At 40.3% G+C, this 24,412-nt stretch overlaps 2 protein-coding genes across 4 annotated transcripts in view; one reads left to right on the plus strand and one right to left on the minus strand.

Annotated features, from left to right (window-relative positions):
- Window positions 1-14,493: 14,493 nt before the first annotated feature.
- Window positions 14,494-23,007, minus strand: UNG (uracil DNA glycosylase). 2 transcript variants are annotated; one of them, XM_063454684.1, is made up of 7 exons: window positions 22,854-23,007; window positions 21,473-21,682; window positions 20,420-20,515; window positions 16,448-16,545; window positions 15,458-15,546; window positions 14,859-15,037; window positions 14,494-14,730 (listed from the first exon to the last, which is right to left on the minus strand). In XM_063454684.1, exons 1-7 carry the CDS (start codon window positions 22,950-22,952, stop codon window positions 14,590-14,592), a joined length of 912 nt encoding a protein of 303 aa, XP_063310754.1. In that variant the 5' UTR covers window positions 22,953-23,007; the 3' UTR covers window positions 14,494-14,589. The 2 variants fall into 2 exon arrangements, with proteins under 2 accessions (XP_063310754.1, XP_063310753.1); XM_063454683.1 differs by lacking the exon at window positions 22,854-23,007 and having other exon boundaries at window positions 21,473-21,865.
- The window catches only part of ALKBH2 (alkB homolog 2, alpha-ketoglutarate dependent dioxygenase), a 32,055-nt gene continuing 29,738 nt past the window's right edge, over window positions 22,096-24,412 (plus strand). For both annotated transcript variants that reach the window (XM_063454687.1, XM_063454685.1), the window contains exon 1: window positions 22,096-22,207. The gene's annotated coding sequence lies outside the window, so the exon portion shown is untranslated. The remainder of the gene's footprint in view (window positions 22,208-24,412) is intronic.

A 24,412-nucleotide genomic window follows, 5' to 3' on the forward strand; every position in this document is an offset into this window, starting at 1 on the left:
GAACCCACCAACCACAGGAAACGGAAGGCGGAGGGAAGAGAGAAAAAAAAATGGGGTCCTTGTTACTAGAAGAGCAAAATACAGACCCGCGTGTCACTGGTAAGCGTATAGAATCCAAGCTAGAAGCATGCGTTCCACTGAAAGACAGGTGACAACACATCCTTAGCAAACAGGAAGCGTGCGGTGGAACGCAAAGTTGCGGTCCAGGAAGCTGTGCTTTCAGGAAAGGAGAGGAACACACAATAGCTAGAAATAGGATGTGTGCACACCATTGTGGAAGCTTGCAAAGCCTGACATCCTATATGCTAAAGGGGTGCCGATAATCTAATGGAGATGCCTTGTTAGAGATCAGTTTAGGGTAAATGGGTCTTTTTGTAATGTTCAAATTGATCTACATGATATACATGTTATACTAAGGACCCACCTATTAACAGCAGCATAAGGGAGGACAGTGACTGGTTTCCCACCTATAGGCGGTGGGAGACAGGCTGATTAACATTGGATGAGGAAGGGATCCATCACCTTAACTCTCCTCATCTCGTGTAAATGGCAGTACTGTCATTAAATCTCTGCTTCCCATCTATACCCGTATGGGTACCAGAAGTGTGGCTAGAGACTCTAGATCAGATGTAGGCAACCTTCGGCACTCCAGATGTTTTGGACTACATCCCCCATAATGCTGGCAAAGCATCATGGGAGGTGTAGTCCAAAACATCTGCAGTGCCGAAGGTTGCCTATGCTTGCTCTAGATCAAGGGTAGGCAACCTTCGGCACTCCAGATGTTGTGGACTACATCCCCCATAATGCTCTTACACACATTATGCTGGCAAAGCATCATGGGAGGTGTGGTCCAAAACATCTGCAGTGCAGAAGGTTGCTTATGCTTGCTCTAGATTATAGAACATTTAATACAGTAACAAAATGTCACCACTGCTGATTAGGTTAATACTCAATGATAGGTCTAAAAACTGATCAGATGATAGGTCTGAAAAAAATTCTTCAGCTCATCTCTATTAATGCGATCAGTGGGTATATAGATTAGCATGCAAAAAGCAGGTGAATGTAGATTAGCCCTGAACTGGTATCATTCGGTTTGCTAAATATGCAAATCCTATGCTTTGTATAAGGGTTGCATAGGAGATTAATTTAAAAGCAATAACCAGATTGTACTAAATGCCATGTATCTGTTTGGTTGCAATAACTGAATCTCAATTGGATTTTAAAATAAATGAGTGACAAATCCAGTTATTTTAACAAAAACATTTTTTGCTTATAAAAAGGGAAAACCATGTTGTTGGGAATGCATGTTTGCATTCTTAACACTATAATACCCTAATGAGTTTAGGTTACCTCCCCTGTAAGTAGTAAAAAGGTAAAATTGCCCTTTTCTCCCTCACTGTGTGGCTGCCTATTCCTTACAGGGGGAACAGTAGGAGGCAAGTGCACATGTGCAGCAAAACACTGCACCAATCAGAATATTTTCTAAGATGCGTTGTTTCACTGCTGAACAAAGACTGCAGCACTGAAATACAGAAGGGCGTTTGGAAGGGGAGGGAGTGATGACGTAGACGCGCTCACGGAAGCACGCCGCGTATCGCGGGTCTTTCCCTGGCCGGAAGATAGGAGACGCTGAGGAAAGAAGGTCGACTCGAGGGAAGCCGCCCGGACGAACTCGGTGAAAGCTGTGACATGACTGAATGAATTCGAGAGGGACCGAAGAGGAATAGATGCCTGTCTGCCTATTGAAAAAATAAAAGATCTTCCCTAACCGTCGAAGTATAGAGAAGGGAGCGACTGCTGAATGACCCCTGAGATCTCTGGCAGCTGAGAAACGGATAAGTACACTGTCTGTGGCTAAACAGTTGTGTTATAATTAAGCACTAAGATAAGCGAGCTTAACTATTATTCAGGGTCCCCTAATGCCCGGCATATTTTAGGTTGCTATTTCTAATATTCTTTAATTATATCCTTATAACTGTTTACTGAAAATTTAAAATTTTCTGAAAATGTAAAGGGACCTGATACATTACTACTAAATACTACTATACACAACTATACACCTTAGTACTAAACACTACTTTATACTACTTGGTTTAAATAAAAAAAATATATATATATACCGGAAGTGTAAGGAGGTGTAAAAAAAAAAAAAAAAAAGGAAAAAAAAGAGAGGAAAAAGGGAAAAATACAAAACATGGCCTCAAAAAAAAATCATGACAGCAAACAGAGTTTAAAAAGAGCAACGAAAAAACAAGAACCAGTTATAGAAAGGAGGGCTTCAGGTTTTTTTTTCTCCCCAATTAAATAAAGGGAATAACACTAAATCCATTCAAGAAGAATCAATCCCCTTACTAGACCCCAAAGAAACTGAGATAGAAAAAACATTGTCAGACAGTTCATGGGAAGAGAATGTATCCATCACAGGTTATTTATCTAAATGTTTGGAGATCCAACTAGATAAAATAAAGGAAGAAATAAACTTGCAATCTAAAGAAATAAAAAATGAGATCCAAAATATAGGAAGAAGAGTAGAAGCACTAGAAGATAAAACGGAGCAAATAAACATTCAACAAAAAAGTAACATGGACAAAGTAACTAAATTAGAAGAAAAACTGGAAACCCTGAAAGAGAAGATCACAGACTTAGAAGACAGATCTAGAAGAAATAATCTTCGAATTAGGGGGATTCCGGAGTCTGTAGTAAATACTAATTTAGAAGGCTACTGCGAAGAGTTCTTTAAGTTTCTTGGGGTCAATTCAGGCAGTGGAATATGCAGTATGGAAAGATGCCATAGAACTTATAAACCCAGTAACGTACCAGATCAAGTCCCGAGAGATACAATCATTTGTCTGCAATCATACCGATTTAAGATGCAAATTATGAAGGCCATGACAATTAAAGACCTGAAGGGGTCAATTTATCAGCAAATCAAGATATTTCAGGATCTCTCATACCAGACGAGACTCCAAAGGAAACTATTTAATAGACAGACAGAGGCACTCAGAAAAAATGGAATTAAATATGCTTGTGGGTTCCCGACATGTATACATCTAACATATAATAATCAAAGATTGACCTTCGATAAACCCAGGGCTCGAGTCCTGCAGGAACGCGTGGGAACGGCGTTCCTGCACTTTTTCCACAGCAGGAACGCCGTTCCCATTACTAGTCCTGCAGGACCCAGGGCTGGCACAAGCGGCTGCCAGAGCAGGGGGAGGACAAATCCGAATCCCCTGCCTCTGACTGGGGACTCGGATTTTTAAACTCACCTCTCCCCCTGCAGTCAGTGGAGTCATCGTGCCACTCCTGATGATGTCAGTAGGAGGGGGCGTGACTTTCTCTGCTCTTCTCACAGGACCGCTGGGGAGCAGAGGAAGTCACGCCCCCTCCTCCTGACATCATCAGGAGAGGCCGGCTTACTCCACTGACTGTAGGCTGCAGGTTCCAGATCCTGTCCCACCCCTCCTGGCCCAAGGTAAGCCTCAGGGAGGGGGGAAGGCACTTTAGTTTTTTTTGTTTTTATCCCTTCCCTCAGTCCCTGTCCCCCTATTTAAGGCCCTGCCCCCCCTCCTCAGTTCCTGTCCCCCTATTTAAGGCCCTGCACCCCCTCCTCAGTTCCTGCCCCCTTTCCCCAGTCCCTGTCCCCCTCCTCAAGCCCTATCACCTTAGTCCCTTTCCCCAGTCCCTGTCCCCCTCCTCAAGCCCTATCCCCTTACTCAGTCCCTGTCCCCCTCCTCAGGCCTGTCCCTTTCCAGAGTCCCTGTCCCCATCCTCAGGCCTGTCCCTTTCCAGAGTCCCTGTCCCCCTATTTAAGGCCCTGCCCCCCTTCCTCAGGCCTGTCTATGTCCCCCTCCTCAGTCCCTGTCCCCCTATTTAAGGCCCTGTCCCCCCTCCTCAGTTACTGCCCACCTCCTCAGTCCCTGTCCCCCTATTTAAGGCCCTGCCCCACCTCCTCAGTCCCTGTCCCCCTATTTAAGGCCCTGTCCCCCCTCCTCAGTTACTGCCCACCTCCTCAGTCCCTGTCCCCCTATTTAAGGCCCTGCCCCACCTCCTCAGTCCCTGTCCCCCTATTTAAGGCCCTGTCCCCCCTCCTCAGTTCCTGCCCCCCTCCTCAGTCCCTGTCCCCCTATTTAAGGCACTGTCCCCCCTCCTCAGTCCCTGCCCCCCTCCTCAAGCCCTGTCTCCCTCCTCAAGCCCTGTGTCCCTTTCCTCAGTCTCTGTCCCCCTCCTCAAGCCCTGTCCCCTTACTCAGTCCCTGTCTCCCTCCTCAGTCCCTGTCTTCTTACTCAGGCCCTGTCCCCCTCCTCAGCCCCTGCTCCCCTCCTCAGCCCCTGCTCCCCTCCTCAGCCTCTGTCCCCCCCATGCCCGCCCCCCCCCCTCCTCCTGTCCCTCTTCCTCAGCCCTGCCACCTTACTCAGCCCATGGCCCCTTCCTCAACCCATGTGCCCCCCCTCCTCCTAAGCTCCTGTCCATTTTCCACAGCACTGTCACCTTACTTAGCCCCTGTCCACCTTACTCAGCCCCTGACCACCTTACTCAGCCCAGTGCTCTTACTCAGCCCCTGCATACGAGCATCAGCCCCTGTCCCCCTCCTCAGCCCCTGTCCCTCTTCCTCAGCCCCTGTCCCTCTTCCTCAGCCCCTGTCCCTCTTCCTCAGCCCCTGTCCCTCTTCCTCAGCCCATGTCCCCTTCCTCAGCCCATGCCCTCCCCCCCAATCTCCTGTCCCTCTTCCTCAGCTCCTGTCCCCCTCCTCAGCCCCGTGCCCTTACTCAGCCCCTGCATACAAGCGTATCATTTTTTTGGGGGGAGGGGGCGGGGAGTGGATCTTGGGTGAGTTCCTGCACTTTTTGACCCAGGACTTGACCCCTGGATAAACCGGAGAAAATAGAACAATGGTTACAAGAAGGGAATATAAATTAAGCAATAGTTTGGTGTAAATGAAAAGTTTTGTTTTTTTTCCCCTCTCTTTCTCTCCCTCTCCCTACTAAAGACAATAGATAAGAATATTACACAAGTTACCCCGGTTGAATTATTGAGGAGAAATAGTATAAGTGCACAAATAAGTTAATGTTTTTAGTGGAGGAAAAGATTTAATATTAACCTCTATTCTTTGATAATTTATAAAATAAATAAGTACACAAATTATTTGATCTACAACAAACTACAGATATAGGCACAAAATAATGGTAAGGTCACGGTAGTATATAAGCACTAAATTAATCAAAACTAGGGGTACGAACACTAAATAAATAAAGTAAAGAAGAAGGATTTTTGTCCAAATAATTAAGCTTAAGATGAGAAGTATAGGAAGGAAGGATAGGGGAAAATGGTTAAGATTTACTTGTTCATTGTCTCTTCCACTTCCCCCTTTGCTTATTATAAAATAAATAAAAATATGATGTAAGACCTCTTTAGGAATACAAAAATAAATATTAGAATTGCACTAGTAAGTTAATACTTTTTGGAATGGTTATAGAGATAAAACACAAAAGGAGAGATCACAAAAATTTTGAACTTAATACTCACTTCATATTCCTTCTAATAAGGTACGATCTACATAATAAATATACGCACTATTAAATGGAATTATAAATAGAGAAAGACACGGAAATAAAATAAATTTAACATCATGGAAGAATTTGAGCACTTAATCAATTTTCAATATAGGATTTTTAAAAGAAATTAATAAAGACAAAGAGGAGGGATTATGATCAAAAATTTAAGCCTAAAGTCCTGAGATGTAAAAATAAGAGACAAGGGATAGGAGGAAGAGGAGGGAGGATATAGAGGAGGGGAGGGGATGGGGAAGATGGACAGGAAAGAGAAGAACTTTTTTTTTTTTTTTCCCTTCTTGTAGACAAATAATTATCTATCCTCCTGGCCAAGGAGAATACTCTAGCTCGCAGATCTCGACATTAAAACCTTTTGCGAGCTTAAAGATTTGGAATATATACGACACTGAATAGAGAGTCAGTGTCGTTTTTTTTTTTTCCTTCTCTCTCGAATTTGTCGGGGCTCCCCCCTGGAAGCAATGGAAGATCCAGGAAGGGAGAAAGACAAGAGAGGGAATAGGTACATAGCTCTATGCCTAGGTAAAGGCAAACAGTGTACGATTGTGTTGTGTCTTAAATGTTTGTTAGTTAAGATGGTGAACCGTTTAGTCCTCAAATTAAAGGAAATAGGATTTATAAAATAATATGAGATTAGCAACGATCAACGCACAGGGGATTAATTCACAGTTTAAAAGATATACAATCCTTGAATTTTTAAAAAAGGAACAAATCCAGATAGCAGCTCTCCAAGAAACCCATTGGAAAATACAAGATAAAAACAATCTTAAATCCAAGTTCTTTCCTACTATAATTAGCGCCTCTTTGAGTCAAAAAAAGAAAAGAGGGGGGGCGGGGCCTGACCATCATGGCGGAAAGTCGTGTTTTCCACGAGCTCCCGCACGACCATAACAAAATAAGCAAAATATGGCCCATTCAAGCGACACAAACGAGAATCCCAGACACCCACTTGCCATCCACGACAGTGGGCACACAACGGGATGTCATACGACCCGATCGGGGTCAGTTGAACCCACGACCGAAAATGCGGCCTGGTATGCGGCGGGCGGGGGAGGCGGCCGCTCCCCTGACCCGGAGGCACCTTGAAGATACCCACCGCACAAGCACGCCCTGCTACCCCCCCTCGGACCGGAGGGTGATCCCGGTCCACCCTGGGGTGGCGACCCAGAGACTGCTGAGAAGTGGAATAGCGTCAATGAAAGCTAACGGAGACCTACCTAAAATGGCGGTCACGACATGTGCCGACAACGCAAGCGATGCCTCGCACGATATCCTCATGCGAATACAAAGCCATTTCGATGCATTCTGGAGGAAGCTGGAGGGTAAGCTGCTTCAACCTGCTTCACCACTGCCTCCCACTCTTACAAAGCGCAGGCACAGACTGGAGCACATACTGCAACACAACGACTCACGTTCACTCAGCTCCAGCCGCACGCCTCAAAAAACGCCACCCGCTCCGAAACGGCTGAAAGCTACACAAGCAGGACTCAAAGCTAAGAAATGGCGGCGGAGAGGCAAACAGGCGCCTGGCACACGCACGGCAGCAAAGCGGGGCATACCGCTGAAAAAGAGCACGGGCTTGGTCCGGGCACGTACCACCTCAAGGGAGACCCTGCAGCGGCACCAAGACACAGCCAAGCGACCCCACGCACTCCAGACAACCCATCGCACAACACTTACCCTCACACGAGCCAGGAGCTGGAGGAGAAACCAATATTGCCGCACCTCGGTGGATGCTCCCTGGGACGTCCCCATGCCTGCACTGCCTCTACCACAGATGGGAATCGGCTGATCAAGTATCCAAGCCAGCAATAGGGACGGCTAGTCACTTACAGGGGAAGCTGAGTAACTAGACATACCTGATAAGAGACCTTTAATCTCATGCTGAGGTCGTATATAATTGTCCCTTCTTATATATTTTTTATTTTCAGTTCATTTACGGCTATGCTCTGCTACCCCACTAATTCTGTATGGGCAATCTGAAATACCAAGTCCTGCACTCTCTACTCTCATATAATGGTGCACTGTTGCCGTTATGTTATGGAGGAGATTAAGTCTTCTCTGCTGTTTTATTTCAGACTAGATAGCAAACAAATCTAGGCATGTGTAACTAGCCTGTCCTACTGTAGAATGTTAATTGTGCAGCCACATACTAGTTATGTTTTGATCCTCAATTATAGATCAGCCTGTTATATGTTCTGCCATTAATCTTGTTTCTCTCTTTTGTAAATGTAAATGTAAACGTATGTTTTACTACTACCGTTCGCACTGTGTTATCTGCGGAATCACTCAGCATTACTATTAATATAAAAATTGTGCCTGTATTTCATTTGTCCCGCATGTTTAGCGAGACAATGCCTGAGGACTGCTTTCGGGGCACCTCAGACCTGCCTGTAAACTTTATGCGCACTACAAAAATAAAGAATTAAAAAAAAAAAAAGAAAAGAGGAGTAGCCTTTTTATTTTCTAGAAATATCTCATTAAACATTTTACATCAGGAACTAGATACAGAAGGCAGATACATTATTTTAGTAGCAGAAATTAATAATCAAAAATATACGTTAGTTAACATATATGTGCCAAATCAATCACAAATTACATTCATTAAAAAAGGGCTTAATAAAACTGAGCGTGTTAAAATGGGCCGAGTTATTATCATGGGAGACTTCAACTGTGTTCCTGATGTAGAGCTCGATCGGAGCTCCAAAACAAAAAGTAGCAACCATGGAAACTTGAAGGTGAACGCTAAAAAATTTTCAGATCTAATTAAACAAGCTCAATTACTGGATTATTGGAGGATATTTCACACGAAAGAAAAGGATTTTTCTTGTTTTTCAAAATCCTTCTGTTCATATTCTAGAATAGATCTGTTCCTAGGGGATAGAAACTTAGCGAGTCAAATTAAAAAGGTCTTTATAATAGCTACTACCTGATCAGATCACAACCCGGTCATCTTAATTATAAAAGAACAACATCAAAGAACAAGAGCAGACTGGAGAATGAAAGACTGGATATTGAAAGATAAAGACAATCTTAAACAAATTAAAGAAACAACAGATTATTTTTTTAAAGAAAACAGAAGTAATTAAGTTTTTCCAGCAATGATCTGGTGTACTTACAAATCAGTAATAAGGGGCCTTTTTATAAGCTTAACAGCTAAAGAAAACAAACTAAATTAAAAAAAAGCTAATTTAGCTGAACTGTATATAAAGTTAGACAACTTACTTGATCAAAATAAAAAGAACCCATCGTGTAGTATCACCAACTCAATAACAGAAACTGAAAAATTAATAAATGAACATCTTATGACAAAGGCTAATAAAGCTCTGATTTACTTAAAACAGAAATGGTACTACACCGGTAATAGAGCAGAAACATTAATGACGAATAGACTAAAAAAAGAAAAATCAAAAAGAGTCATCACCAAAATTATCCACAAGGGGGAGAACCTACTGAGTCCGGAAAAAATAGCAGATGCCTTTAAGAATTACTATCAGGAACTATATAATACCCAAGACTCAATTGAAAAGGCGAATATCAGCGAATTCCTGGGGAACATTAACAGCCCAAAAATAACGCAAACACAATTACAGGTGCTCAACAAAGCATTTCAAGAAGAAGAACTGTTTTTTTGCATTAACAAATAAAAAAAGAATAAATCCACAGGGCCAGACGGATTTGACAATCTTTTTTACAAATTACTAAGAAATAATATCAAAATGGATCTAACTGAAACCTTCAACTCTTTTGCAACTCCTAATAGCATACCCGCAGAATTGCTACAAGCAAATATAATACCAATCCCTAAACAAGAAAAGGATGCAGAGAAAATAAAGAACTATCGTCCAATCTCTCTTTTGAACACTGATATTAAACTGTACTCGGCCATGATAGCAGAACGTTTAAAAAAAATTATATCAGAAGTGATCAACAGAGACCAAGTTGGGTTTGTCCCAGGTAGGTCATCGACTCATAATATCAGAAGACTAGTTGACATCTTGAATTCCGCTTGGAAGACAGGAACTCCCATGTTGACCCTGTCATTGGATGCAGAGAAAGCATTCGACAGGGTCAACTGGGAGTTCATGAGACAATCACTACAGCTATTTGGTTTAGAGGGAAGACTTCTCGAAAATATCTCCGCTCTATATACCGCTCCAACAGCTCGAATTATGGGGAATGGCTTTAGGTCAGAGTGGTTCCCATTATCCAACGGAACAAGGCAGGGATGTCCTTTATCCCCGCTACTCTACATAATATCTCTAGAACCTCTGGCATCAGCCATAAGACAAGATGAAAAAATTGCAGGTTTTGATCATAAGAAAGAAAATATAAAAATAAACCTTTACGCTGATGATGTGATTATAACTTTAGAAAATCAGTTACAATCAATAACACAGCTTATGACAATTATAAAAAAATTCTCACAGGCCTCAGGTTATAAAGTAAATACAGATAAATCAACGATCCTGGCGAGTAACGTAAATATTGAAGAAAAAAGAGATTAAAAAGAGGTTTGATTTCATTTGGATTGAGATATCATTTAATTATTTGGGAATCAATATTTGTACAGATCCATGGAAAATAGTCTAGATCAATTTTCTCCCATTACTTCTTAAAATGAATAAGCTACTAAAAGACTGGAGAAATCTAGAATTTTCCTGGTGGGGCCGTATAAATATAATTAAATCATATATTCTACCAAAGTGGTTGTATTTGTTTAGAATGATCCCTATGAGAGTACCCGATAGTTGGTTGCTAATGATCCAACAATCCTTCTCCAAATTTATATGGCAAACAAAGAAACCAAGAATAGCAAGAAATTTTTTAGCGGTAAAGCAAGCCAATGGAGGAGTAGGTCTCGCAATAATTCAACAGTATTACCAAGCGAGTATTCTTTTCCATTGTATTATTTCACAACAACCAGAGTCTAAATTAGAGAGATGGTATGCAATCGAAAAAGAAATGTCAAACAATAAAGATCTGATAACTCTCTTTTGGTTCACTCAAAAAAGGAATAAGGATAATTGTCAACCAAGCTCGGAAAGCATAGACATTGGAGAATCATGGAGTAAGATAAGGAAAAAGCTGGGACTCAAAAAAATTATTATTAACACTTTACCGATCCTAATACTAGAAAATAACATGGAGGATCTAAATTTAAAAAAGTGGACCAAAGCAGGCATACATACTATAGAAGATTTAATGACAGGATCAAATCTCAAACCATATGAACAAATTCGTACTGAATTTGCTCTTCCAGAAAACGAAAAATATAATTATATAAGGATTAAAAGCTACCTCAGCAAAGTATTAGATAGAGAAAAATCAGAAGCTAATTATAAATTAGGTAACTTAATTAAGGCGAAAGATATGCGAAATCTATTAAAAAAGTGTAACTCCATTCTGACACATGGGGAAGAAGATCCTACATTCCCGGCCATAAAGAAATGGGAGGGAGATCTGAAAACAATAAAAAAGTTTGACAACAAAGAGTGGAAAAAAGCATGGCTTACAGTTGCTAAACATATTAAATGTTTAAACTTAGTAGAGTTACACTTTAAGATAATAAATAGACTCTATCTGGTCCCTAGCCGTATGAATAAAATAGATCCGAACAGTTCAAACATCTGTTGGAGGTGTAATAAAGCAGTAGGAGACTCGTTACATATCTGGTGGAGCTGTCCCCTGATAGAAGAAATATGGAAAATGTTTATTAGTAAAATTCAAGAAATAACTGGAACTAAAATCCCCTTTTCTCCGGAAATGTGTATATTACATCTAAATTTCAGCCAATACAACACTGATCTGCAATATTTCCTTACTCATGCATTAATAGCGGCAAAGATTTCTATATCTAGAAGATGGAGAACCAAGATATTACCAAACTGGGAAACAATAAAAAACCAGCTAATCCTACAGTTAAAAATGGAAGGAGGTGTAAACAGAAATCTGAAGAAAAAAAAAAAGATTGTTGATATAGATAAATGGCTAAATAAGCTGACTACGTAACTTAAGCTAACAAATAAATCAAGAAATAAAAGGAGAATAAAGCAAAAGTAATAACAAAGCTAATCCAAGTATTAATATAGGAACACTATAGAGGACCAATAGATAGATAATTTGTCACCATCTTTGTGTATGTATGTATTTTGGTTTTGTTTGGTTTGTTTTTCTTTTTTTTCAGGGTGCTTTTTCTTTGGATCCATGTTATATATACTTTAATAAGTCGTGTGGACTTATTGGGAAAGAAAATGAGATAAAAGGGAAAGCATTGATGATGACTTATGTACCAAGGCCTGAGTTACAGGAACTGCAGCAGAAATTTACTGGCGGGTACTGTCTGAAATGAAAGGAAAAAAAAAAAAAGGAAAGAAAAATATAAAAAAGAAAGGGGAAAAAAGGAAAAGGAAAAAAAAAAAAAGAAATACAGAAGGGCCTCTAGAAGCTGAGTGATGGCACTTAAGATAGTGTTCACAATGATGACTATATGAACAGGCGATAGACAACAGAACCACTACATTAAGCTGTAGTGAGTCTTGTGACTATTGTCCCATTACGTCAGGAAGGATGGAGGCTTCATACCAATCGGTCAACAAATGGAATTCACATGTTTACACCATCAGGGAGAAATAAATACACTTCATCCAAATTCCATAGATAATAAAGACTGATTAAGGCTAGGAGTACCAACATTATACACTTCTATTTTCCTAGATTGTTGAAAGCAACTTCTTAGTTTAATATTTTACAAGTTTTGGAACAGTTTTTCAGGTTGCACTTTGCAAGTACTAGATGATTAATCCAGTTGCCAAACAGTTTTACTTTCCAAGTAACTAAATTAATAAAAAATACTGCTACACTAACAAAGTATGCTCAAATGTTTATTATTGAATTCACATAATACTAGAAAGATTCATACTATGAAGCATAAGAAATTTTTTTATTCACTTGAAAATGTACATGTATAAAGTCATAAAATACAGTTCACAAAATATGTACATTTGTGTAAACCAAAAAACATATATACAAAAGAAATTCAAACGGCACTTATAAAGCATTTTTACAAGGCAAATTGAATAAACATTGAAAAACAGGGAACTAACGAAAAGTTCAGTTTATCCAGTTAGTATTACGTAGGTTTAGAGTTTCCTGCCACCATGCAGTTTGTATTTGGTAGATGCAATCTTATAGCTTTATGATTACAAGCACTATCATAGGTTGATCGTAAACCAACTTTTTTTTTTTTTTTTTTAAATACTCATTAGCCATCATTTGATTAATTTGAAAAGATGTATCCAAAATTTTATTTTTCTAAGACAAAAAAAAAACAAAAAACACACTTCTCAGCCACTGAGAAAAAGTTATGTGACGTGATCAATTTGTGTGCTCCAGTTGCAATATTTGTAATTGTGCTCTGCATAAACGCATAACAAGCCAACTGTACGGATAGTTACAATAAACACTGCGCAATGTAATTAAAGAGGGGATGCCAATCCAGAGGGAAAACATTAATTCTTACAGCTAATAAAAACAGTGGCTAGGTATGCTTTTTTATTTTTTAAATGAACGAATTTGCTTCAACTCAAGTCAGTAAAATGTATAATCTGGCACCTTGTCTAAGTATAGAGTCATTCAAAGATACTGAGCATGCGTGCAGAGCATATCACAAAGACGGTGGCACAAACCCCCTGAATGACCAGCAGAGGTAACTGGTTTATACACTTTCCTTGTTGTGTCAAATACTTAAGTGGGTAAAACAATTATGTTTTCAAGTCAAGTCAAAAGTAACAGTCATTATTAAGAGCCAAAGGGAATACAGAAAATTAAAACTTGAAAAAAGGTTCTCTCAAGAAACATTGGAAGACAATAATGCGTTGGAACATTAAAGTATTCTTAAAACATGTTAGAATTTGTAGTGACTTCCATGTCATAACATGAATTGCTAATCTACCAAGCTGTCAAAACTGCACCAAAATTAGGAATTTATAGTGAACAGTACAAATTGTAAAATGGCCACACAGGTCCTGCCAGATTTACTATAAGATGAAGTGCATCTCCTTTCACATGTTAGGAACCTAGTTCCATCAATGGCATTTTACAATGCAATCGGAACTGCTGGTTTGTATAATGAAGTATTTAAAGGACCACTCTAGTGCCAGGAAAACACTCGTTTTCCTGGCACTAGAGTGCCCTGAGGGTGCCCCCACCCTCAGGGACCCCCTCCCGCCCGGCTCTGGAAAGGGGTTAAAACTTACCTTTATTCCAGCGGTGGGCGGAGAGCTCTCCTCCTCTTCTCCTCCCCGTCGGCTGAATGCGCACGCGCGGCACGAGCTGCGCGCGCATTCAGCCGGTCACATAGGAAAGCATTCATAATGCTTTCCTATGGACGCTTGCGTGCTCTCACTGTGAAAATCACAGTGAGAATCACGCAAGCTCCTCTAGCGGCTGTCAGTGAGACAGCCACTAGAGGAAATAGGGGAAGGCTTAACCCATTCACAAACATAGCAGTTTCTCTGAAACTGCTATGTTTATGAAAAAATGGGTTAATCCTAGAAGGACCTGGCACCCAGACCACTTCATTAAGCTGAAGTGGTCTGGGTGCCTAGAGTGGTCCTTTAATGCATTTGCCATCTTAGGGTCTGAGAACATGAAGCAAAATAAAATAAAAAAAAATTAAATCGCACCCTCTGAGCTACTTCATACAAAATAAGCAGAAGCACAAATATAAAGAAACATTTCACTTTAGAAAACAATATGTCTAATACTATTCAAGTGAATGTATAACAAATGAATTCTCTAAAATTAATACATGCCCATTTATTTCTCTTTGCTAGGTTAGCAGGTAACAGGAAAGTAAGATCTACACAGAAACTATTGCCATTCATAACATGTTAAATAAAAGGCACTCTGGTTCATATTCATATGTTCATATCTAGTGTTTTCTAACAGTGGAATACTGAAGGAGTCAGGAGTGGACCGTTGAGTAATTGAAACAAAGGCTGAAGTGTTCCAAAGTTCACAAAGCTTTCCAGTCAATAGGTTCTTTTCCCAATTCTTGGAGGAAGACATTTGTTTTAGAAAAATGACGGCATCCGAAAAATCCTCTGTGTGCAGACAGTGGGGATGGGTGCACGGTTTGAAGAACGTGGTGACGCTTCTGCAAAAGACAGATGGTGAAGACTTCAGAACAAATTCAAATTACATAGCAAGAAAACAGATATGCAAACGTTAATATTTTAATAACATAACTTAATGCCAATAAGTCCGTAAGTAGATCATTCTTACTCTGTCAATATTGCAGCCCTTCTTCTGAGCATAGGCTCCCCACAGCATAAAGACTATTCCATCAAGATTTTTGTTCAGCCAGGAAACCACAGAATCAGTGAACTGCTCCCAACCATGATCCTTATGGGAGTTGGCATTATGAGCCCGGACTGTTAGTACAGCATTTAAGAGGAGTACACCTGACAATGAAAATATTAAACAAAATAGTCACTAAATCAAACCTGTAATATGCTATATTTTGAAACATTCTGAGAAACCTTATATTAATATCATTAACACACACAAAAAAAAAAAAAAACGTTCATGTTGGTTAGATTAGTACACAAGAGGCTGAAGAAGTGGTTTGATGAGTGGAAGGAAAAACAATGTTTCAAAGTTGTCAAAGAAATGATTCAGAACAAAAAACACTTCACACAAACCACTTTAGCAATTCAATCCTGGGACTACAATAAGTTGTCCAGATCACAAAATTAAAGTCTTTATCAATTTGTATATGTTATTGAATATAATGTGACATATATCCACTGGATTAAAAGTGGAATATTTGTGTATGGTTTGTAAAATTACACAAGAAGCCATTCTCTAAGCCCAGTTCTCACCTTGTTTAGCCCATCCAGTTAGGTCGCCATGCCCTGGGTGTTCAAAACCATCAATATCAGTTGCCAGTTCCTTGTACATATTCCCTAAACTGGAAAAACAAACATAATATTACACACACACACACACATTCCTTTTACTTCTTATAAATGGCAACAAGATTACAACAAATCTAGCCACACCCCTTTCCCTCACAGTATATGTTCCTGATTAGCCACTGTATCACCAGGCTTATACACATTTGTATAAAATTCACTTTATTAAACTCAAAAATAAATGTGACCAGTCGGGGGTCCCTGAGAATGGGTAGACACCACAGGGGTCAGTGACTCATCGGAAGAGTGATTCGCTGGTAGCAGGAGCCAGTACAGGCAGCGGAAGGATTAATTCTTAGGCAGGGTCAACAGTGTTAAAGGATGGATGCCCATCACGTGCCATTATCTGCACTACTTTTCCCTCACTTAATTTAATCCCTCCTGACCTCAATCCCTTTCCACTCATCTTCCTGGTTTCCAAGCTTTCCTCTCTCCTTACCTGGAATGTATTCAACTCATTTAAAAGTGATGGTGAGTGGTGCTTGAGAAACACAATATGACTAGATGCCTCCAGACAACAAGTAATTTCCCACTTTGATCGACAGTGTTTTATCATGGTGCACTAGGGTGGGCTTAAAGGCCTAAAACCGAATGGCCTTTTTATTGATAACGTCACAATGGATTCCATTGTTCCATGTGTCTTGGTGCATCCTTAGACTGTAGGAGGAATACCATGACATGTCTTTATTTCTATGTATCCTGTCTCTTCTATGAAACAAATATTAAATTAAATAGTAGCACATAAATAGAGGGCATGTTTGGATTGGAGAGTCCCTTTAACGTTTTTCATATGCAGCCAGTGTATGATACTCTAGTTACAATTATGCATAGCTTTAATTACTCTAATAGAACACACAAAGAAAGCTAAAGAACAGTCTGCTGAGCAAATTCTGATACCTGGGCGGGGGTGGGACAGGTTTCTGAACACTGAAGCACAGCCCATGAGCCTGGTTGGGTCCGTGGTAAGGATCCTGTCCCAAAATCACAACCTTTACCTAAATATACACAGATATTTTAGTACAGACAGTTAAAGATTAAACATTTTGTTTTACGACATTTGCTATACACTGCAAATATTTGATAGCAAAAAGCCAAAGTCCAAGTTTCTCCAGATGATAGAACAAATGAGAAGTCATGAGACACAAATTAGCAGCAGAAACACAGATCTACTATGTCTACAGATAGGGATGCAGTTTTGTAAAGCAACACTAGTAAGTAAGCAAAGCGGCATGCCATGTCTATTATTTGACTTTAAAGTCTCATACTCCTGGTTAAAAATATATATTATATATATATATATATATATATATATATATATATATTTGGGTTATCAAACAGCTTATTTAATAGCATTTGCTTTTTCTTAAACAAAAAATAAAATACAGGGGTAGGATTTACAGCAACCCTTTAATGTCTGTGACTTGTATCTGATAAGAAGACTATTACAAGAGAACTGGAAAATGGGAAACTGCATCTGTTTACTCACATTACAAAGAAATTGTTCCAGATCTCCCATATTTGCAATTAGCGCCAAGTCCACCCAACAACATAACATACCAGTGCAGCACAGATGCATACTACTGCTTATGTGCAGGCATAAAGGGACTCCAGCTTAATGTAGTGGTTCTGGTGTCTACAGCGTGGTGTCTAGATCATCAAGATTGATGATCTCAAGCATGGAGGTATCAACAGATGTAGCAAGATTGACGCAACAATGGAAAAAGGCAAGTTTAATACTTTTTAAATTCCACTATGAGGGGAACCAACCATTCACCTAAACAATTACTACAGAGCTATAGTATTCCTTTAAATTGTCATGAAATTCCTAGTGCAAATAAACATGTATTCTTAAAGTTACTAAGTGGTGTTAATACATAAAATACCAAAAGTGCACAACATACAACAGAAATATTGTCTGTAAAGTTTTCAAATCAAATGATCATTCAAGATGCTTCTGTATGCATCATTATTATGAGCACCACCTCTATAGGTCCTAATATCTAGTATTGTGAGTAGTTAGTTCCTTGAATTATTTATAAAGTAAACTGTATAACCTGAATATAAGCATTTAATGGGGTAACAGAGGATGTGGAGGTTTAGTAAGTCACTTAATAACGATCTATAGGAGGTGATTAGGCCTAGTCTTTTCTGAGGATGGGCTGATGATACTAAAGTCATTAGGTTTTCACCTCTACAATGTTATGTAAAGTGACAACTATATAAGGTTATAACCCCCAGATTAGGTGAAAAATAACAGTACATTGAGTGAAGGGAGGAAGAAAGCATGAGAGTGGTTAATTGAAGTGATAGGGTGTTATAGTTGGAGAATGAGGATAGAGAGGGAGTATGCCTGGCCCTCCGATCTAGGGACATGGAATGGGAAGGAAGAGCCAGGTTTGGAGAGTGGAGGCTCTTACGAAAAGACGATATCCCAAATGTTAGAGCAGTATACTGGATGTGGTAGCATAAGGTGAGCTTTGTTAATCTAGGTTAACTCCATCCAGCCAAGGGTACCAAACTTTATGTAATGTTTTTGGAGTTTCATGTAATTGAGATGGTTGTGACAGAGCCTCTGTTTGTGTGTTATAACTCTATCCTCTGGTTTGTCTATTTATTCACCTAAAACCCCTTCCATTCCCTTTCTGCAAAATTGCACTTCGGATACAGTTGAAGTGTCGAAGTAGTCGAACACGTGGCCGCAGCCATCTTATTTAGTCGAACATGTTCAGCTGTGTTTTGTCGTCGAGTTCATGGAACTCAAATCGGATACGCAACGGCACGAACACCGCTGAACAGTTACCTTCCAGAGAAATGCGGCTATTTATTCGTATAGTCGAAGCCCACGAACAAGAGACACACTTTAACTATGGCCATTCACCATTCCGTTCAGTAATTCGACTATTTTAAATAGACTGGCCGCACAGCTTAATTCTCTAGAACTATTTTGGGCCTGAAACCATGCGCGCGGTTGGTCAAAAGAGACTTCCATGAATTTCCTGAACCCCTGCTCTGATCTAGGTGATTTTTGGATATGTTGTTCACCCAGATCAGGGCTTTCATGGTTGTGTTTTGGGATGTTTTCTATACTTTGTGTAAAAATCTGTTTTTTCTGCTTGGGGATAATTAAGTTAGTACATTATCTACCGTAATTATATCACAGACAGAGGGGAGGGATTGTGTGCTGTATGTGGAAGTATCGGACATTGTTAGATTGTTCTTATTGGTAATGCGGTGCTCCATCAGGTCCAGTGGGTGTGCCTCTGGCCTGAGGAATTGTATATAAAGCCAACCTGTACCATTAAACCTTCAGACCTCTTCACCCTCAATACTGAGTGTGAAGGGATAACCCCATCACCATTCAGCTAATTGTACTCCCTTCTATCAGCCTTCCCCAGCCATTCGTTCAGTTCCCGAACCGAGACCACCCCAGAGACTAATTAGAACGCCATGTATCTATACAAAAACCGCAGACTAATTGAATGCTCCTAGGTGGCTGCCATTTCGTGCATAGGAATACACGTGGTGAGAACAATGGGTGGCGGTCATCTTGTCTCCTGAACACTGCCTGCGGGACTTGGTCGTCGAGTGCCTGGAACTGTTTTCAGCAACGCACTCGCACGAACACCGGTCTCTGTGGAACTCTGCTATGTTCGCTTTCCCAGCAACTCAGAAGAACGGCGTTCGGGAGTTTCAAACTACCGAACACAAGGAGCATTCTCCACCAACCAGATAGACTTTACCTATTGCGGTTTTCGTATAAAACCTCACGAACAGAGACCAGCTCTTGCTACATTTCATCTGGAACGGTTTCCCGGCTTCAACCTTTGGCAGACCGGTCAACTCTCGCTGCGGTGCCGTTCAGTAACTACGGATTAGGCTGATTTTTTTAATAAGTTGCTTCCACAGAGACAACCTGCCCAGGGATGTGATTTTTGTGGGGTTCTTGTGTGTTTTTCGGGTATTTCCAGAAATTGTGAAAAATTTGACTTTTTCTGACCAGAAGATAATGGAGTTTAGTATGTCCTCTAAACTCAATTATCTCGCTGGCTCAGAGGAGGAGTTATGCACTGTATAAATTGAATGCCTTATTAAACCAGTCTTGTCCCAGCATTAAGCTTTGGCTCATGTGTGGGTTATTATGCGACACCAGCGATATTGGAACCTGTGGATTATTGGCGTATTTTATGGGAAAAAGGTATGCAAGACAGTGATACCTATCCAGACCGTCACACTGAGTTCTGTCTCTTATTGTAAGGTGCTGCTATATCACTTCCAGGGATTGCTATACTCCCTTGGATAATCACTAGCTCTTGTAAGAGCTGTTCCTGTTACGCTCTCTGATGGAAGAGAGGTTCACCCACTGGAGCCTGGTTGTAGGTCTAGGGTGGGTAAGAGACAGCAAGACCCCAAACAAGCTGCGGTGGTTCGTGGAGTCTGCAGTGCTTATGGTGTCTGGAGCCCTCGGTAAGCACTAGGAGCATCTGTCGACGGAGGATCCGTCACAATGGTAATCTGTCTATGTAAAGAGCTTGTGAGGGAGGGATGTAAAGATCAATGTAAGTGCAGTAGAATGAAAAATGTAAATAAATCATGTTTCTGATTAAAATGTAGTAGCTACCTTACTAAACTATGACATTATCCTGATTGGCGCTTGTAAAATGCTATAAGCATGCGGTATTCATATCCGGGAACAATATTCAAGGTAATTTTTACAACTTTGTATAAATTGCTTCAGGTGATTTGGGGTAAAGCCAAAAGTCCTCCAGGATTTTGCAAAACAAATTACAAAAATGGAAGTTAGCACTGAAGGTCATGAATGACAACTCATATCAAAATATCTTGATTTTACAGGTCAAACACCATACTTACATCTCTGATATCACTCATCTGTGACCATGTGAACACCTGATGTGGAGGAGGGTAAACAGTGTATCGCTTCCTCTCTTCCGCAACAAACGCATTCAGCTAGTAAAACAAAAATAGGCTTTTTAAGTGAATACAGTGCTATTAATGCTACATGATCATACTGCTGCACATGGTGCTTATTTTCCTTTAATTTTAAAATGACACTAAGCACCACAACAGTTTGTGTTTGTTATGATTCAAGAAGTCTTCGATTTCATTCTTCACCTTCCCTGTCAAATCAGTTTCACAAAAACTTAGGTTCACAGTACCCAAAGCTGTGCAGCAAAGACAGGCTAGAATTGGGTTGAATGGCATTCGAATAATAATACAAAAGTGAAGCTTATGTGTTCTCAGTGGCAGGTGAGGTACTGCATATTGGGTCTTGAAACAGCTAAATATTTATGGAACTGCTTAAAAAAATAGGAGGACAGCACTTAAAGACTTCTTGCGCCTTATCCACTACAATAAGGAGTGTTGGATATGGTAATTAGCATAGGATTGGCCTTAGAACATCAGGTGCCCTTTGCCAATGTAGTAGAGATGGAATGGTGCCAATTAAAAGAAGAAAAGAAAAAAAAAATAGTAGCAATATAAAATAAATAGAAAAACTCTTCCAATAATGGTGAATGGTTAAAAAAATAAGTTGACCAATAAATGTAAAAATAATATCCTAAAGTTTTCTCTCCAGAGAGTTTAGTTCTGCTCCTGTCCTTACTCTGCTCTCAGATTCTTCAAAGGAAGCCTCCTATAGGGACACAGCTGATTGTTGACAGTCAATCAGTAGCTCCCCATTCACAAAATGGCTATTTTTATCAATGAGGACCTACTGATTGGCATTCTTGTTCGCAGTCCAAGGTTTCCTATTTAAGAATCTGTCAACAGCGGAAGGACAAAAAGCTTTAGGCTTTCATTTATCTATAGAATAGTTTGAATATTGCAAAACTATTTGTTTTTTTATTTCTTGGGAGTTTTAGAATTAACTGTTAAAAGTTGAACACTGTCTACTGTGAATATCACCTTTACAAAGTAAGGTTTGGTAAACTCTGCCATCAGCTCCTGTTTCCAGCTCTCCCCTATGCTCTCAGGGATGTTGCGAGCTGCACGTTTCTGTAAGGCTACTTCTTTATTCCTCTGAATACGATCCAATTGTTCTGGGCTGAGCGGAGGGGACACTATTTCTGGGCAGTTTTCATCACCACCACATTTCTTCTTTTTCACAGGAGTGGTCTGGGGATCACAGGTCATAGAGTACTTGCTAAAAATATAAACTTTACACATACGTTTAACAACCTGCAGAGCAGTGACCCGCACATCCCGTATTGCACACAGGACTGGCATCTGTCAATTCCCACTTTAGATTTTGATTTGCTTTAGATTTTCTGTTAATCTACAGAACAATAGAGCACGACTGGTCACTGTGTCGGGAAAGCTGCGGTAAGTGCACTGTGTTATGAATGAACGATGAGCCCCATGTCTTACTACTGATCAATGTGAGCACCTCCTCAATGCCATGCCTGCCCTACACAGGACACTTCCTGGTCACATGACATCCCACGCTGCTTTCCCGCGCCAAAACAGACCTGGAATCGCTCGCTTATTGGCTGCTTACGGACAAACCCCGCCCCTATGTCATGTGGCCCAACATTGAGTTTGTGTGAGGCTTCCTGCACGTGTTGAATAATAACGTGGCTGCAGTATGATAGTACATAGGATGGCCGCGGGTGACAGTATCGGCTGGACACTAGTACTCCGGTAATTATTAAAATACTTGCTTCAAGCTCTAACTCCCCCTTCCCTCATTAGATAGTCTGACTGGCCCTGCCCACTGCAGCCTATAGGGTGGGTTTAACTCATTCACTGGCACAACCCCTTATATAGAAAGGGTTAATCCTGTGCGCTAAACAACGAGCACTCACTTGTTCTGGGGTTAATACGAAAAAAGCTATGGGAAGATTAAAACTCCCACTACTGTGTATGAGGGTACCTGCTCACCACAGTGCTAGTGGTTGTGGTGGCTAATTGGGGCTGTAAGAGCCACCATGGGGTTCCTGGACACATTACCATGTTTAATGTGCTGCAGGTTCCCTCAACAATTAGTGACTTAAATTCCCTCCTGTAGAACTGGTTACTAATTCTGCCAAACCACACACTTATTCATTTATAGCTTCCGCGCTAGTCTCGGTTATCCATCAGCAATACTGTAGTTATAGGCTCCATTCCCATAGTGCTCAGCCAGCCAGCCGTTCGTGCTAAAGTTCACTGAGAATGTGGAGCACTCTACACATTATTTATAATCATTGCCTGTATTATTAAACATTCCAAAAACATACATTGCGCTTATTCACTAAAGTAAAGTTAATTTGCCTCCATATACATGGCTGCTCATTAATTATCTCACCTCTCCCGGGCACCCTTCCTTGCCATCCCATGCCTCTAAAGACGATCTCTTCTTGGACACGGGTCCGAAAAAGGAATTAATAGTCTTCTGTCCGATCATATTGGGAGCCTTGGCCACAGCTGGCTGTCTGTCTGGAGCAATCTCTGGCTAGCTTAGAATTTGGCGCCAAATATTGGGAGAGCGCGTACCGGGTGCTAAACGTTTAAAGGGAAGTGCTTGTATAGGCAAATCTCAAGTTTCATTCCAGTGTGCCTGAATTTCGATTTTACCTGCCATGAAATAAAATCTATTTCAAGAACAAAAGCCACCAAAAATAACATTAAAATCTACAGCTTACTGAGATTTCAATGCTTTTAGAAAACTGGCAGAATTGCTTAGATTTTATTTATTTATTTTTATCATCCCAATTACTTGAAGCCTACATTTTGTAAGCTGGTAACAGAACTTCTAAAAAATTATGCAATTTAGTAAAAGCACACATAATCACACACAAAAACAGATGTACGAGACATAATGTACATGTAAGGATTTTTTATGAGGGCAAAAAAACAACTAAGTATTTCAGTAAGAGTTGCTAAAGCTGGATCCTCCTAATGACAATATTAACAAGCTAAATTTATTGGCATACATTACATGAGGACCGCAGAAGGTATTTGCCTTGTGGGGGACGGTGTCATTAATTTAAAGGGTTATTCCAATGCCAAAAAAGCAAAGTTCTCCAAGCAGCCATCTTTTGCCAAAGTCATACCCTCTTGCTTGAGGGGAGGATGTGGGCGGCATGGAGGGGAGCTGTACCATCATGGGCGGTCTGTCACCTGCATGCTGTGCTTCATGATCATGACAAACGCTAAACATGCACAAAACTGACATTAAAAAGAAAATGATTACTATTTGCTCTGAAACACACAGAAAACCTTTTGTAAAAGTGTTCCCTTGGGACACTCGGCAAGCACTAAAGATACAAAGAAAACGTGTGTAGATCGCCAAAGGTGAAAAATAAAATGGTACAACCTGAATAATAATCGTGGAGAAAAAAAAGCGAATATAGTGCAATACAATCAGCGCAAGGGGGAAGGTTGGGGGTGGTAGAGAACTCACTGGATGTTGGAAAATTCAGGCATGTCTTCCTCAATAATGGGGTACATCCGTGGGTGGAGAAGATCTTCCAAAGAAACAGACTTCTTCATACAGGTATATCTTCTTAAATAGCGCAAAATGAGAAAGTGAAAAGAAAGGATAGTGCAAGTTGTATAAAAGTAACAAATTTATAGATACAAATTGCACTTACAGAATGTAAAATGACAGGGAGCATGTCTCCACAGAAAAGGTGGTATCCAGGTCTCCAACAAATTGAACGAAGAAATCCCAGGATCACAGACGCAATAAAAACAAACAGAAATACAAATAAAAACAACATAAAATAATGTTATTATTTTATATTTTTTATTTCTGTTTGTTTTTGCAATTTGTTGGAGACCTGGATACCACCTTTTGTGTTCAGACATGCTACATCTCTGTTAGGAAAGTTCAGTGTCTCCATTACAGGACTTCGTCTCTGC

The sequence above is a fragment of the Pelobates fuscus genome, chromosome 5 (assembly GCF_036172605.1).
Source record: "Pelobates fuscus isolate aPelFus1 chromosome 5, aPelFus1.pri, whole genome shotgun sequence".
Classification (NCBI taxonomy): domain Eukaryota; kingdom Metazoa; phylum Chordata; class Amphibia; order Anura; family Pelobatidae; genus Pelobates; species Pelobates fuscus.